Here is a 16,788-nt window from a genome sequence, read left to right on the forward strand (position 1 = left end):
GGCCTACCGTCGCCACGTGCCAAAAACCCGCTTCCCGCAAGTAGTTCTCTACCAACGATGATGGAGGACAATGCATATTCCGGATATTGCATTCCAATATTCGATCTACAGACTTTTATAACAAATAATAATTTAATAATTATCTAAAAATGCATAAATAAAAAATTCTTAAATAATATTTAAAAATTAAATTTAACGCTTACCATTTTCATTTGTTCCACCGATATGTGATGCTTATCAAGACGAGTCAATTCTCCGGCCATTGCTGAAATCGTACAAATTTTTACGGTTTAAAAAATTTTTAAAAAAAATATTTTTTAAAATTATTTAAAAATAGGGATTTAAGAGAAATTTAAGAGGAACTTGAGAGAAAATTAAAAATAAATATGGATTTGAGAGAAATTGTGAAGGAATTTGAGAGCAAATTGAGAGGAAATTTAGAAGAAATTGAGAGGAAATTTGAGAGAGGATTAGTTTGTGAAAAAAGGGGTGGGGGTATTTATAGTTTTTTTTTGGACCGTTGGGGGGGGGCAACGGTCAATGACCGTTGCACTGTTCACGCGCGAGGCAAATCGCATCCACGTCAGCGCGCTTTGCTGACGTGGACACAAATCGCGCTTTAGAGGATGCGATTTGTTGCCATGTCAATAAAGCGTGCTTACGTGACCGCGATTTCCTGGCACGTCCCCTGAAATTGCGCTGACGTGGACGAGATTTAGGGGAAAATGGCCCATTCCGGTAAATAATAAAATACCGGGCCCATTTCGGTAAATTTAAAAAAAATTAGGCTTTTAATGGTAAATTGCCCGTCAATTTGTAACTTTTCATAGTTGCGTTACCAAAAAAGAAATTTACTAATAATTGAGTGACAATTTTATAACTTTTCATAATTAGGTAGCCAAAAAAGATATTTATAAATAGTTTAGTGATTACTAGCGTAGTTTACCCCTAAAAAAATTCAGAAGGCAATATTAATAAGACAAGAGGACTGGAAAACAATTTTAAAAAATTAGAGAGTAAATTATGATATTACCCCCAAATAGACACACGGGAACAGCCAGCAGCCGCAGATTACAGTTCCTTTACATGGCCACATAAACAATTTCATAGGCTCATCTCTTCAAAGCAAACCCAAAACCCCCTCTTCACCAAAAACCCTAACGAGCATCTTCAAATGTAATCAAAACCCCACTGAGAAAGGATTAAAAACCAGAACAATCCCCCAAAAAATGTCGTGTTACTCAGCTATATTTCAGGGTTATCTCAGGACAACCGCCATGTCTCTGCGACCTGCTTCCCTCCAACTTAACAACTCCCCTAAAATCCTTTTAAAACCATGTTCATTTTCCTTTGTCCCCAGGACCCAATCCCCTGGTTCTTTCCGGCGTTTGCATTTGAGGAATGGCCTCGTTAGGTGCTCAAAGTCTGGGACTGCTGCTTCTTCTTCCAGGACTATTGCCTTGGATTGGAGGAACGTTGCCTTGCCTTATTCGGAGCTGCAAAGCTCTAATTATGGCCGTTATGCTTACCAGGATGTTTCCGGCGATGATTCGGACCATGAATTTGGGTCTCCACAGTCTCAGAGTCAAATGGTTGGGTTTTTAGATACCCTTTTTTTAAAGATTTTTTAGATACACTTTTTGTTTTTGTTTTTTGCTGCCGTTAAGTTAGAGGGTGGAGAGGAGTTTGTTGTACCTTTTAATCATATTGCGAGGTGTTGGCCTTTGCAATGGAAAAATAATGATTTTCCAATCACTTATTGAGTCAATTATCAGTTTTATGAATAGTTGGTTAACTGACTTGGGACTGTTTTCTTTGCTGATCAAATTAATTATTGAGTTTGTTTTGAAAAGAAACATGTTCTTGTAGTATTGTTCTTATATCTATTGATGGACGGTTGCTTGGTTTTTGTTTGTTCATGTCGGTTAGGGTGCTTCAACGCTTGATAATATTGATGAATGGAGATGGAAATTGACTATGCTTCTTCGTAACAAAGATGAGCAAGAGGTAGTATCTAGGGAGAGGAAGGATAGGCGTGACTTTGAGCAACTTTCAGCTCTGGCAACGAGAATGGGTTTAAATAGGTGTTTTAAGTTCTATCATTGCATGCATGTTGTATCTTTTATCTATCTTTCCCCATTTTTTGCTATTGTGATTGAGTTCTGAAATATAATCTGTCTTGGCAGTCGTCAATATGCAAAGGTGGTTGTTTTTAGTAAACTTCCATTGCCGAATTATAGATCTGATCTTGATGATAAGCGTCCACAAAGAGAGGTACATCCATCCAGTAATTGCCCATTTTCTTTCTTTTTCACTTGAGTGTGTATGCGAACAGAAAAGGGATATGTTCCTAATTGAGCTCTTTAAAGACTTGCACAATATTCATGCAGTCTTTGCATAAAGTAGGCAATTTTTGTAGAATATTAACTGAAGTCTCTGAGTAGTTCTTAATGCTCTTATATGTTGTATCTTTTTGCCTATCATGCTCTTCCTAAAAAATTCTTATCCTACTGTCAGGTGGTCTTACCTTTTGGCTTGCAAAGAGATGTAGACCTTCACCTCAAAGCTTACCTTTCTCATAAGGCTATGAGCAGTGGTAGGTCTCTGGATAAGCCCTTGATTAGATCAAATAGTGGTGGAATACCTGCTGCAGATGAAGTACCTGTTAATCCAGAGCCCTTTGCACAGAATAGTGTTGCCTTGGAGAGAATTCTTCGACGGAGAAGTTTGCAAATACGTGATAAGCAACAAGAATGGCAGGTTTCATTTTTCGATTTCTTTAATTATGCTCGGTCATCCTAGGTCCACCTTACAATAATTCGTTTTTTATGTTTATAATATATATGAATTAGCTCATGCATATGTGTGGCATCTCTCATTCTGTTTGGGGCGTCCATGCCTAATTGTGTTGTCTGTGATCTTTTTTATTCTTCCTTTGCCCCCTTTGTGTTTTTGCTTTTTTATGGATTTGAAATATTTAGGTCCTAGTAGAAAATAGATAGTATGTGCTCGGTGTATATTTAAACTAGTAACTGAGAGAATATATGTACATCCTGTATTTCTCTTTTATGTATTTTATACGCATGCTTGCCCCTTTTCTGTCAGTAATTTAAATGTTGCTAATATCTATCTTCTATAGGAGTCTCCTGAAGGCCAAAAGATGCTTGAATTTCGTAGAAGCTTGCCTGCATATAAAGAGAGAGATGCATTGCTAAATGCTATCTCACAGAATCAGGTGAAATTGATGTCACTGCAATTCATTTCAGTTTCCTACTGTTGCAGTTTATATATCACATTTTTAGGTCTATTCTGGTATAGAATCATCAAAATTATAATTGGTGTGTGCTGTAACCTACAAACCTTGATATCCAATGAAAATACAAAACTATATGAAGTTCCAAATTGGCATCCCCTAGCTGCATCTATTCTTTCAACAAAATGAACTAATATTAAAATATAAAATATTTATAGGATTGATTGCAATAAGAGAATTGATCAACTCCCTTCTTTTTTTTGTATCATTATCTTGCTTAATCATTACTACCAAAATATTGATGTAAAAAATTTGTGTGATGTACCTTAGGATTCAGGAATGAGATTAAAAGTGAAGTAGACAAATCGTTTTTATTTTTATTGCATTCATGCCATCATGGCTGTCCATATTGTTTAAGAAATTTTGTAGTGCTCTGTATTCCGTAGTTACTTGTGGATTCTTTTGTTATTTGAAATGTTGCTATGTGTTTTGATCTTGCAGGTGGTTGTTGTCTCTGGCGAAACTGGTTGTGGTAAAACCACACAACTTCCTCAGTACATATTAGAATCTGAGATTGAAGCTGCTCGTGGAGCTTCCTGTAGTATTATATGTACTCAGCCTAGAAGAATATCTGCTATGGCTGTTTCTGAAAGAGTTGCTGCTGAAAGAGGGGAGAAATTGGGAGAATCTGTTAGTTTCTGCAATTATGCCATTCATCTTATTTTGATGACTCATGCTTGTGAAATGTGAATTTATTTGTGTTTCTTGGTAATTAATTATATGGTATGTTATTCTTGAAAGGTCGGCTATAAAGTACGCCTTGAGGGAATGAAAGGGAGAGACACTCGCCTCCTTTTTTGTACAACTGGAATTTTACTTAGGCGACTACTTGTTGACAGAGATTTGAGAGGTGTAAGTCATGTTATTGTTGATGAGATTCATGAACGAGGAATGAATGAAGGTGAGTTTGGGATCTTGTTGAATTTTATACTGTTGTAGTGATATTTTCTGTGACATTAACCACCGTTTGCATATCTTTCAGATTTTCTTCTTATTGTGTTGAAAGATCTCCTTCCACGTCGGCCAGAGTTGAGGTTGATTTTGATGAGTGCAACCTTAAATGCTGAACTCTTTTCTTCTTACTATGGTGGTGCCCCAACAATCCATATTCCTGTAAGTTCTGCTATGATAATTTGAATATTGGACCAGTAGTATTACAATGCAATTCCATAATTCCACTGAGTGATTGATTGTATGTTTGTTATTGACATGGTGGATTCCTTCTCCAGCTCTCCATCCACAGTGTTCCTAGTAGCATAAGCTACTTGGTGTTATTACAAATTTATTTTCTTTTTGTGTAAAGAAGAGGTGTCTATCAATTAGCAACTGATTTGTCATTTGCTTTTGTGTTTGTAGTCATGCAAGTATAATTACTTATGAATCTAAATGAATTTTAAAAATTCTGCTTGGGTTCCCTTTGATGAATCTAAATGAATTTTGAATCTAAATATTGTCATTAGTGATTTGCTTGAAAAATAAGGTTTATGTTGACAGATATTGTAATTAAGGAACAGAATTGAAGTCTAGGTATGTAATTTTAAGAGCTATAACTCAGTTGCTAAAACCTACGAGCTGAAGCATGTAGCAGTTGTACAGTTATGCTTGTTTGAAGAGTGCCTGAACTCATAAGTAGGGAGTGAAAAGTTGAATGTTTGATGGTGGAATTGATACATTTCGTATGTACACTTAAAGAAGGCTACAAGGAGAACACCCCCAACTTTCTTTCCTTTAAAAGAAACAATTTGCTGTTGTTATCTGTATTTTGGTTTATTTTGTTTTCAGGGTTTTACATATCCTGTACGAGCACATTTTCTGGAGAATATTCTAGAGATGACTGGATACAGGTTAACTCCATATAATCAAATTGATGATTATGGTCAAGAAAAGATGTGGAAAATGCAGAAGCAGGCCCAATCTTTTAAAAAGAGGAAGAGTCAGCTAACTTCTGCTGTTGAGGTATTGAAATTTTTGCGAGGTCATCTAGTCTTTGTTGCATGATTTTGGTTGTGAAAACTGAAATTCTTGGTCAACTATAGGCTGCCTGTTTTTGAAATTTTCATCTCTGCCCTTGAACTTGTGGACAGGATGTGCTTGAAGATGCTGATTTCAGGGGATGTAGTTTACGCACACGAGAATCTTTGTCCTGTTGGAATCCTGACTCAATTGGCTTCAATCTCATTGAGCATGTTCTTTGCCACATAGTGAGGAAAGAGAGGCCTGGTGCTATTTTGGTTTTCATGACTGGTTGGGATGACATAAATTCTCTAAAAGGTCAGCTCCAGGCACATCCTCTCCTAGGTGACCCTAGCAAGGTGTTGTTGCTTGCATGCCATGGTTCCATGCCTAGCTCTGAGCAGGTGAATACAGTTTTTACTTTCCATATCCTGTGCATATTGTTAGTAGCTATGGACGGTTTAACTGGTCAAAATATTTTTTCTTGCTCTTGAAAGAATGACGATTTTCAGTAACTGCTCTTTGGTTTGTTTCCCTTCCTTCACTTCCTCTTTTACAATTTTTTCTTTCATGTTTCTTGGCATGCAGAGGTTAATATTTGAAAAGCCAGAAGATGGAGTGAGGAAAATAGTTCTAGCTACTAATATGGCTGAGACTAGCATCACCATCAATGATGTGGTTTTTGTGGTTGATTGTGGAAAGGCAAAAGAAACATCCTATGATGCATTAAATAATACTCCTTGTTTGCTTCCATCTTGGATATCAAAGGCTGCTGCCCGGCAAGTAAGACTTCTGATAGTTATCTAATTACTATATCTGCAGTTAGGGATTTACATATGAAGTTGAGTTTCTATATGCATCCGCAATATTGGATGTACTTCTTATAGTTGCCAATTTTCTAACTGTTACTTGTTAGAAAACCTAAATATAAAAAAATATATGTTTTCTCAAAAGACAATCTCCATGTGATGTGCTTGGCGAAAACACCTCATTCATTGTTATTTTTAGTGGTCCAATGTTTTCAATACCAGTGAAAATCACGGTACAGAACATGGAAGTAAATGGTCCTTTTTGCTGATTTAGGTGATATAGGCCAAGATATGCTATGGTTATGAACTTTATGTTAATTTTGCTTAGGAACTGTTTTTATCGACTTGCACGTATTCGGGGAATTTAACCTTCCATGGCATCTGTATTCAATTTGTGTGTCCAACTAACTTACAACCTGATGTAGGACATTAACAATGTTTTGTGAAAAGAATGTTTGCTGCTACTTAGTGGAGCTTATTTATAGTGATTAGTTTCTTTTAGTTGATTAATTTTATTGTTCTATTTGACTTCATTATCTAGACTGACATGCTACTTTCTGTTTTTGTTCTTTAGAGAAGGGGAAGAGCTGGTCGTGTTCAACCTGGCGAGTGTTACCATCTTTATCCCAAATGTGTTTACGATACTTTTGCTGATTATCAACTTCCAGAGCTTTTAAGGACACCATTGCAGTCTTTATGTTTGCAAATCAAAAGTCTAGAGCTTGGAGGTATCACCGAGTTCCTTTCTAGGGCATTGCAGCCTCCGGAACTTCTGTCGGTAATTTGCAATTACTTCTAACTGTTGGCATTACCCATATGTTATTGTACATATTGGTTCACGCATTTTGTTTCTTTACAGGTACAAAATGCTGTTGAATATCTGAAGATTATTGGAGCTTTAGATGAAAACGAGAATTTGACAGTGCTAGGTATGGCAATTAGTTATTGTAAAGGACCATAGGTTTTCAAATATGGATATAATTTTTTTTTTTCATGAAGAAAGACCCATGACTTGTATTGTGACCTTGCAGGACGCAACTTGTCAATGCTTCCGGTTGAGCCTAAACTTGGAAAAATGCTGATACTGGGTGCTATTTTCAACTGTTTGGATCCAATAATGACTGTTGTTGCTGGGCTCAGTGTCCGTGATCCATTCCTGATGCCATTTGATAAGAAGGATGTAAGTTTGTTGTCTTATTCTAGCTTAATCTTTTGTAAATGTGAATTTTAATATGAATCTTTTTCCAGCATCTTTATTCAAGTTCCTTGTTTTGTTTCTAGGTGTAAATTTTAGAATCGGTCTTTCTTCCAGCATTGTCCTTTTGACATCTTAGTGCAATGCATTTCCTATGTTCCTTAAAGACGTGTTCATTTGTTCTTTTTCTCTTTGTTTCATTCTTTTATATTATTGTCATCTTTAGTTATTGTAAAAATCGAAGACTCTGGGTTGTAGTTTCTCCTGCTTTGACTTGCCATTGGTATTAACCTTAAATATTGAATAAGGTTAAGGGTTTGAATCTCCCTATTTCCCAATATCTAGATAAGTGTGAAGCTCTGTACTCTTTTATTCTTTTGGTTTGATGATGCATAAACAGAGTTTATTACTTTAGAACTTGGGAAAATTATGCTTGTGATGTTTATTGGGAGCCCTTTTAATCTTTCTTTCTCATTGTGGCAGCTTGCTGAAACGGCAAAAGCCCAATTCGCTGGCCAGGAATACAGTGATCATATTGCAGTTATCCGAGCCTATGAGGGTTGGAAAGAAGCTGAAAGGGAGCAGTCTGGTTATGAGTATTGTTGGAAGAATTTTCTTTCTGCACAAACTCTCAAGGCTATTCACTCTCTACGAAAGCAGTTCTTCTATTTGCTCAAGGATGCTGGTCTAGTTGATCAAAATGTAGAAAACTGCAATAAGTGGAGCCACGATGAACATCTTGTCAGGGCAGTTATTTGTGCTGGCTTGTTTCCAGGGATATGCTCTGTTGTGGTGAGTTTTGCAGCATTTCACTCAACTATTGTTCTGTTGTTATTGTTGTTGCTGCTGCTGTTGTTGTTATTCTGTTTTGATTACGCATCTTTGTTAACATATATTTCTCATCTATGTTGATATTCTGATGGGGAAGGATGATAAAAGAGTATTTTTATTTATCAAAAAGAATTGTCTGGTCAATGCCTTACAGTTTATCCATCATTTAGGATTATTAGGCTTTTCTTTTTAATATATTTTATGAAATATGCACTTATGCAATTTCATTTTACAGAACAAAGAGAAGTCAATTGCAATGAAAACAATGGAGGATGGTCAAGTTCTTTTACACTCGGTAATTTGCATTATACTTCATTGGTCTTCTTTTTCCTTTCATAATTCATTGTTTCAAGTAACTGCTTGAATGGTAAAGAAATAGTTCATTAGAATGCTAAGTTTCAAATTTATTACTTATTTATTAATTGATTTTCAACTTGTTTGTTTGACATAAATTAGAATTCGGTGAATGCTGAAGTTCCCAAAGTTCCATACCCTTGGCTGGTTTTCAATGAAAAGGTAAAAGTGAATGCAGTATTCCTCCGCGATTCAACTGGTGTTTCTGATTCCATACTGCTCTTATTTGGAGGGAACATCTCTAGAGGTGGACTAGTAAGTTACTCAATTGAATTGTTATATTTGCGTGCTCCATTTCTTCTTGGAGTGAAGATTATTTGCCTGAATTCAGTCTTACTTGGCATAGAATTTATGTTGAACCTTTTCTTGGGTGTTGATAGGATGGACATCTGAAGATGTTGGGAGGATATTTGGAGTTCTTCATGAAACCTGCTTTAGCTGTTATGTATTTAAGCGTGAAAAGAGAGCTAGAAGAACTAATTCAGAGGAAAGTAAGTATTATCTTTGCCTTATAGGTCCAATATTTTGATAAAATCTAGAGAGCTAGTTTGTTTTTTGGTTTCATTTTCACCTGAATTTGGATTTCCTACTTTACAAATCCTAGTTTCTTATCTTTGTTTATGCCATTCTCTTTCAATTCACTGCCAAAAGCTAACATCTCGAACATTTAATTTATGCGGATGGTTTGTTGGCAGCTTTTGGATCCTACATTAGACATGCATTCTAGCAATGAGCTCCTCTCGGCAGTAAGATTGCTGGTCTCAGAAGATCGATGTGAAGGTAGATTTGTCTTTGGCCGTCAGGTGACGTTGTCTTCAAAGAAGACAGCCACTGTTAAAACACCAGGTAAGAGCGAGGCTGATAATTCGAAGAATCATCTGCAAACAGTCCTTACCAGGGCTGGACATGGACCACCCACTTACAAGACAAAGCAACTAAAGAACAACCAGTTCCGATCTACAGTCATCTTTAATGGGCTGGATTTTGTTGGGCAGCCTTGTAGCAGCAAGAAACTTGCAGAAAAGGATGCAGCTGCTCAGGCTTTACTGTGGTTGAGGGGTGAAGACCATTCAACTTCCCGAGATATTGACCATGCCTCATTGCTTCTTAAAAAGAGCAAAAGCCGGAGGAAAACTTCAGTCAGTGATGCTAAGTGGAGTTAAGTCTAGATATTTAGGTGGATAATGTGTCATCGTTATCACTTAGCAGCGAAGCAGAAAGACAACAGTCCTGAGGCACCACAATCTCGGAGTTCAGTCTTTCTATGGAATTTTATTGAACCTATGACATGCCGACGTTTAGAACCCTTGTTTTTTAATGGGATGGAAGGTAATACCCCTTTAGAGGCCAAAACTTAAGTGAAAGATCCCATGGAGGCAGAAGCTGGAGAAAATGGCCAATTTGGAAAGGGCCAAAACTTAAGTGAAAGATCCCATGGAGGCAGAAGCTGGAGAAAATGGCCAATTTGGAAAGGGTGTTACCTTTGTCGGCTCTCGTTCAAGGTGAGTGCTATTACTTCATATTTTGTTGCTACTGGTTTAGCCATAAGTTATAAATCAATTTTTTTTTTATCGAAACTAGGAGTTGACAATAGTTATAGATTTATCCAAGGCTTTTGTATGGTTATTTATGAGAAAGCCTTTCGATCACAGCTTGTAATAAACTACCACTGACTAGGTTTACAGTCTCTTGTTGGTCCTAGTTGGGAATCCTTATATACTAAAATCCTTAAAGAACATATGCTTTAGACCTTGATTATTGATCATTTGAACTAGCAGATATTTCCTCTTTTTCTTTCAAGACAAGTTAATGTAGAGTAGAGCATGGTAATCTGTGAAATTACACTATTAACATGAATGTGACTGCTTGAGCTTGATAATGCAAGTTGGTCTCATTTCTTGGTAAAAATAGCATAGAGGTCCCTATACTAGGAGTTGGATTGTATTTTGCCTTTTACTCAATAAAATGACAAATTAGTCCCCATACTATAGATCAAGGAGCAATATCGTCTTTTTGTTCATAACTTAATTCATTTCTACTGTTGAAAATTTGTCCATGTACATCAATACGAGGTACGTATGGTAAGTCATGTATCACTGTTTGGTTATTTTGTCAGTCATACCAGTTTTATCCATTTTAACCATTCTAATGGATGAAATTTTTAATAGAAAATATCAATTTGCTTTTTGATTTAACATACAAAGATTAATTTGTTCATTTTTTTAGTAAAAGAGTAAAATACAGTCTGACTTTTAGCAGGGGAGCTTCTATGATATTTTTACCCTATTTTTTCAATTTCTTGTTAATTGCTGATATTGTGTTCTTTCCCTTAAGTTGGGATCACACGATGGGACTTTAATTTTTTGCTAAACTAGTTTCATGGTTGGATCGAATGTATTTGTTCTTTTGCAAAACTTGCTTTACGATGTTTTATACTTTTGAATGGTGTTTACTAAACGTGCTTTATGTTCATGCTACTGATATCACAATACATCAATATCCAAGGCGTATTTTCATAATCATATATAATAATTGGATAAAATTAATATAGAGATCATTTTCTTTAATAAAATGAAAAACACTAAAAACTAAAAGCAAATGTCAAAACAATTTGTAAAAACCGACAATAAAAATAAAAATGTGAAGATTTAAAAACAATAAAAGAAATGTTCTTATTATTTTCATTAAAATAGTTCTGCAAAGTTGAAACAAGTTCAAATACATAAATACAATATATATGTTTTAAAAAAATAAGAAAACCTCAAAATCAAGCGTGACTTTATTCTCCCACAGATATCGAGAATTATTATTATTTATGTTGAATGAATATAATTTTATTATTAAAATAGAAAACAATAAAAGTACGGTGATGGTATATTTAGAATAAATTATTATTGTTATATATTTTTAACAGTGAATTTTAATAGAAAGATTAATTTATTTTTTATCTAATATATGAAAATTCGTTTATTTATTTTTTAAGTAAAAAAGTAAAATATAATTATATTCATATTCATGAAAGAGGACAAGTCAGAGCTGAAATGATCCTTTCCGGGATCTTTCATTGTATTAAAGTAGAAATGATACTTTATTTTCTATTCAATGCGTCGCTTTACATAAAACTTCACGTTGACTTGTAGTTTGGAAACGAATCGACTTTTTAACTATTCTAATTCCAATTCCAGTTCAAAGCCTCCGTTTACATTGCATCTCTCCCTAGGATCAAAACCTCCCCATTTCTCGTCCAATGGACAACATTCTTCTTCCGTAACACAATACAATCACAAATTGTTCCCCAAAACTCCCCAATTTCTCCTCTTAATCTGATCATCAAATAGAAAAACACTGAGAGAGATGGATTTTGATGATGAAAGGCCTCAACAACAAGTAACAGGTGTTGTGATAATCACTCTTCCACCATCTGACAACCCTTCTTTTGGCAAAACCATCACAGCTTTTACACTTACTAATGATGTTTTACCTCAATCCCTCACAACCCAAGAGCCAGACCAGGTTTTGCCAACAACCCGTGTTGTATCATCACCTCCACCTTCATCCCAAAGTCCTCAACTTGGATTCTCATTCTCTGGGTTCTTTTCTGAAAACCCCAGAAAGCTGTTAGGATTTCTGGGTGTCTCTCTTTTTGCTCTTCTTCTTTATAGTTCGTGTTTTTCTAGTACTTTTGTAGAGCTGAAGAATTCCAACGATAATGATGATGATGATAAGCCACAGTCTTTTATCTTTCCTTTGTATCATAAACTGGGGGCTGCTGATTTGGAGCTCAAGTTGGGGAGGTTTGTGGATGTTGTTGATAAGGAGAATTTGGTGGTTTCGATTAATGGGGGTGCAATGGAGACTAAGATGGTTAACAAATTGGTGGCTGCTAATTCTATTGTGATGGATTCATCTGCTACTATTTTGCCTGTTAGGGGGAATGTTTATCCGGATGGGTATGTTTAAATCTTGTTTCTTTTTCTTTAGTATCATGGATTAGAGAAATAGATGTTGATTTTAGGGCAATTCAAGTTTTTGCTTGTGACGCTAAGGTGCCAAAAAAAAAAAAAAAGGAAACTTTGTGTTGGATTACAAGCAGCCAGCTTTATACTGTTCTTTGTTGTACATTTGAGAGCTATGAAAACCAATGTGATTGTCTCGTTTCATATCTTTAAATTACCTTTGTTGGATTCGTTCATTAAGAATGCTTCTTCTTTCCATAATTATAATTATTAGTCACTGTTTTTTTGGGCCATTGTCGACACGAAATAAAAGCATTGCTACAATACTCCTTTTCTTTAGGTAGCGTTTGGGAACTAGGATTTCAGAATTTGGATTTGGATTTGGATTTCAAAAAATAGTGTAAATTGAGTAGTAAATTATATAGAAATGTAACCTTTATGATGATTTCTTAAATCCATGGATTTGCTAGAAGCCTATTTAGTAATGAATTTGAAATCCGTAAAATATATTTGGATTTGACATTTCCTTGTGATTATACTTTTCTAATATATATTAGACTGAGTCTAGACTAATTTGAATATAATATATGCATTTCATTCTTACTATTTACATAATAATTGAAATCCAAATCCAAATTTTCAAATTCAAGTTTCCAAACGGAGCATTAAAGTTTCCTGTATAAAAGCTTTACCCTTTGTTTTATGCAACTACAAGTAGGAAGGGTGTTTATATGAATGCTCAAACCAATTGGCAGAGTATGTTTGGGAATTTGTCTTACGAAGATATATCAACAGAAGTGCTAGTTATAGATCATGCTGCAGCTGCTCTTTGAAAATGTCAATCTTGTAAAAGTTATCATTAACCCAAAGCTTAAAAAAGATGTTGCTGTGGCGATAGTTCTTGTGTATTTCCTTTAGAGATTGACTGCAGGAGATACAAGATGAAGTTGATTGTGGTTCTTGTAATTTGTTGTCAACTACTCGTTATTAGCTATAACTTTTATTGTTTGCTTAATGTGTGATTTTTCTTTATAATTTTTCAGATTGTACTTCACATACATGCTTCTTGGGAATCCTCAAAGACGTTATTTTCTTGACATTGATACTGGGAGTGACTTAACATGGATTCAATGCGATGCTCCTTGCAGCAGTTGTGCCAAGGTAACGCATTTCTCACTGTCTACTAGTCTTTATCTTGTGCATATATAGATGGTATCATTAAATTACACTAATCATTCTAGAAGTATACTGGTAGCTGATGTAATGAATTCCTAGTTGCTATTTGAACAATGAAAACACTTAAAACAGAGCTTAGATGGAGGGAAAACGAGCAATTACCAAGATAAGGCCGTCAAATAAGAAATAAACCCCAAACATTCGTCATGTTTGAAATAGGGATCGACGGATCGTGCATACTCTAATGGATACGGTTGATGTAGGGAGCAAATCCTCTATACAAACCCACAAAAGTCAATATCGTAGCATCAGGGGACTCAATGTGCATGGAGGTACAAAAGAATCAGAAGCCTCAAATTTGTGAAACTTGCCAACAGTGTGACTACGAGATTGAATATGCTGATCGTAGCTCCTCCCTGGGGGTTCTTGCAAAAGATAAGCTTCACTTAGTGAATCCAAATGGATCAATTACCAACTTAGATGTTGTTTTCGGGTATCTTTTCTCAACATACTTGACTATTGGGTATTCATCCATCTAATCTTCCTCCCAATATGTGTGAATAACTTTTTAATTTATCTGTCCTAAGGTGCGCATATGATCAACAAGGCATACTTTTGAACACACTATCAAAGACAGATGGAATTCTTGGACTAAGCAAGGCTAAAGTTAGCTTGCCTTCTCAATTGGCAAGCAAAGGGATTATTAACAATGTGGTTGGTCATTGCCTTGCAACAGATGTCGCTTCCGGCGGATATATGTTCTTAGGTGATGATTTTGTACCAAACTGGGGCATGTCATGGGTTCCTATGCTTGGAAGCCCTTTAATGTGAGCATGAATCTCTGAAACTTTGCATCTTGTTTATGCTTCCTTGAGAAATTTTCTTGTTTTCTACATAAAATGGGTTTCGGATCTAAATAACTACTAAGTAGCCTAGCCTAGAAAAGCCTATATACCCTAATTTTTCCATCTTCACTATGTTGTAACAAAGGTTAGTTTTTGGACATATATCCTTGCAAATATGAGGCTATTTATTGTAAATGTCGCAATCAGCATCTACACTAGTTGTTGTTCAGTTAGGAAGCTTTGCACTGTCCCTTCTCCTTTAGCTTTTCATTGTTATAATCACTTAACTATTTTGTCATTTAACTTCTGCAATTTCTCGTCTGCTGTTCGGTTCCTCTTCAGCTTTGAGCTCTTACTTCTGTTTTGAATTTGATTATATACCTTCAGAGAATTTTACCACACACAACTTGTGAAAATCAATTACGGAAGTAGCTCCCTAAGTTTAGGTGCAAAAGACAGCGACAAGGCAAGAGTTGTGTTTGACAGTGGCAGTTCTTATACGTACTTCACAAAACAATCATATGCCGAATTGGTCTCTTCTGTAAGCATTTCCATCTTCAGCTCGATTGAAAGACAAAGTCACTTTTTTAGAAAGACTTTCCATCTAACTGTATTGACTACCTGTTACTTGATGCAGCTTAGTGAGGTTTCCGAGCTAGGATTTATCCAAGATGCATCAGATCCAACACTTCCAGTCTGTTGGCGGGCTCCATTTCCTATCAGGTAGCCTATCTGTTGTTTCAATAGGTAGATTTTTCCTTGGTTGAAGTACCTGGGAGGTCCTTGTATTATAGGGACTGAATCAAATTAGTCCCTCTACTATTAAATGAATCAATTTAGTCCATATGATATTTAAAAGAATCAAATAAGTCCAGTTTGGAACAAAGTTAACATTTACTATATAAAACATGTCTTGAAAATTATCTTTTTCCAATTACAGAAGATTTTATTTACAGAACCATAAAAACTTCAAAAAATGATATTTTTTAAACAGTAAGTGTTAACTCTACCAATTTGGCCTTATTTGATTCTTTTTAATAGTACAGGGACTAAATTGATCCAGGTCTCTCAAGTACATTTACCATTTTTCTTTTCATATTGTTTTCAGCTGAGGAGAAATTTTGCACGTAGCCTGTTCTAATGGCTTTTGTAAGGGATAAGAAGCAAAGAATTGTTTCTCGGTTGCTTGAACTTTTTATTCTTATATTTCTGGATGCAGAACTATTATGGATGTTAACAAGTACTTCAAGACTTTAACCCTTCAGTTTGGGAGCAAATGGTGGATTATATCCAAGAAGTTTCATATTCCTCCAGAAGGGTACTTGATCATTAGTGTAAGGATTTCCCAACTACTAAGGACTAGTTTCTTTTCTTTGTTGCTCCAACTTTTCATTTTTCTTGAAGTTCATGTGCTTGATGCACATTTGAACTTGGTTATCGGGATAAAAGGGCATACCCATATTGAAGAAAATTTTAAACCTGTCCCACGTTTGGGACATTTACCCATATTCAAGACTCGTACCCGAGTCTGAATAACAAAGTTTATTTTCACACAAGATGGTTCCATGGAAGCCCTTTATGATGCAGTTTCCTGTAATGCAGAAGAAGGGTAATGCATGCTTGGGCATCCTGGATGGAAACAATGTACATGATGGATCCACATTTATACTTGGAGGTTAGAATAGTTTTCACTAGTACTTGCATGTATGAATGACCAAAACCTTTTATTCAGCTTATTGTATTGCTTTAGAAAAGTTTAACATAGTTCATAATCTTTGATTGGCTTTTAATATAGTTTTAACATGTCAAAACATCCTCTTCCCTAGGTAGGTAATGCGAGAAACAGAACTTTTAGCTCTCCTTTTGGAAAATATGCATGTTTCGTTCAAGAAAATAAACTGACAGACCTACATTTTGTCGAATTCTTTTCTCTGTATGTATTTGCAGATATATCACTGAGGGGGCAATTGGTGGTTTATGATAATGAGAAGCAGAAGATAGGCTGGGGTCCATCGGGTTGTGGGAAGCCTAGTAGATTCAAGAGCCTTCCCTTCTTTGAAGGATAGCTAGTGACTGGCATCTATCATTACTATTATTGTTATGACACAATTGCAACTTAAGTAGATGAAAAACATGTGTGTATATTCATAAGAGCTTATTACACTTTAGACACCAACCAGCCAGCCATTTGTAAATTTATCCCACATAATACTAAATAGACTCGGTCGCTATCTGTAATGTAAAAATGCGTGTTCAGTTCAATGCTTCTCATGCTGTACTGATTATGTTGAAAAACATGCGTGTATATTCATAAGAGCTTATTACACTTTAGACACCAACCAGCCAGCCATTAATA

The 16,788-nt window shown here is 35.6% G+C and overlaps 2 protein-coding genes across 3 annotated transcripts; both read left to right on the forward strand.

Annotated features, from left to right (window-relative positions):
• Positions 1 to 1,074: 1,074 nt before the first annotated feature.
• On the forward strand, positions 1,075 to 10,220 carry LOC105801732 (DExH-box ATP-dependent RNA helicase DExH3). Of its 2 annotated transcripts, XM_052623801.1 has the most exons (19): positions 1,075 to 1,592; positions 1,930 to 2,084; positions 2,187 to 2,274; positions 2,518 to 2,760; positions 3,140 to 3,235; positions 3,755 to 3,943; positions 4,055 to 4,214; positions 4,296 to 4,426; positions 5,096 to 5,269; positions 5,398 to 5,670; positions 5,855 to 6,049; positions 6,650 to 6,853; positions 6,935 to 7,004; positions 7,107 to 7,255; positions 7,754 to 8,062; positions 8,337 to 8,396; positions 8,558 to 8,710; positions 8,836 to 8,946; positions 9,151 to 10,220. In XM_052623801.1, the coding sequence occupies exons 1-19, from the start codon at positions 1,230 to 1,232 to the stop codon at positions 9,616 to 9,618; spliced, it is 3,591 nt and encodes a 1,196-aa protein (XP_052479761.1). In that variant the 5' UTR covers positions 1,075 to 1,229; the 3' UTR covers positions 9,619 to 10,220. The 2 variants fall into 2 exon arrangements, with proteins under 2 accessions (XP_052479761.1, XP_052479762.1); XM_052623802.1 differs by lacking the exons at positions 1,075 to 1,592; positions 1,930 to 2,084; positions 2,187 to 2,274 and having other exon boundaries at positions 2,616 to 2,756.
• Positions 10,221 to 11,584: 1,364 nt separating this feature from the next.
• LOC105801731 (aspartyl protease APCB1) lies at positions 11,585 to 16,694 on the forward strand. The gene is made up of 9 exons (XM_012632985.2): positions 11,585 to 12,405; positions 13,455 to 13,572; positions 13,851 to 14,080; positions 14,175 to 14,414; positions 14,820 to 14,973; positions 15,070 to 15,155; positions 15,652 to 15,766; positions 16,035 to 16,107; positions 16,380 to 16,694. The coding sequence occupies exons 1-9, from the start codon at positions 11,810 to 11,812 to the stop codon at positions 16,496 to 16,498; spliced, it is 1,731 nt and encodes a 576-aa protein (XP_012488439.1). The 5' UTR covers positions 11,585 to 11,809; the 3' UTR covers positions 16,499 to 16,694.
• The last annotated feature ends 94 nt before the right edge of the window (positions 16,695 to 16,788 follow it).

Source organism: Gossypium raimondii, chromosome 11 (genome assembly GCF_025698545.1).
Source record: "Gossypium raimondii isolate GPD5lz chromosome 11, ASM2569854v1, whole genome shotgun sequence".
Lineage (NCBI taxonomy): Eukaryota > Viridiplantae > Streptophyta > Magnoliopsida > Malvales > Malvaceae > Gossypium > Gossypium raimondii.

What these genes read in the sequence shown, in the direction of transcription:
- LOC105801732 (XM_052623801.1), top strand. Translation starts at nt 1,230, where the DNA reads ATGTCGTGTTACTCAGCTATATTTCAGGGTTATCTCAGGACAACCGCC. An exon ending in ATAAGCGTCCACAAAGAGAG is followed by an intron (nt 2,275 to 2,517) that starts GTACATCCATCC and finishes TCCTACTGTCAG; the next exon opens with GTGGTCTTACCTTTTGGCTT. An exon ending in CCCCAACAATCCATATTCCT is followed by an intron (nt 4,427 to 5,095) that starts GTAAGTTCTGCT and finishes TTTTGTTTTCAG; the next exon opens with GGTTTTACATATCCTGTACG.
- LOC105801731 (XM_012632985.2), top strand. Translation starts at nt 11,810, where the DNA reads ATGGATTTTGATGATGAAAGGCCTCAACAACAAGTAACAGGTGTTGTG. An exon ending in ATGCTTGGAAGCCCTTTAAT is followed by an intron (nt 14,415 to 14,819) that starts GTGAGCATGAAT and finishes ATATACCTTCAG; the next exon opens with AGAATTTTACCACACACAAC. An exon ending in ATCCACATTTATACTTGGAG is followed by an intron (nt 16,108 to 16,379) that starts GTTAGAATAGTT and finishes ATGTATTTGCAG; the next exon opens with ATATATCACTGAGGGGGCAA.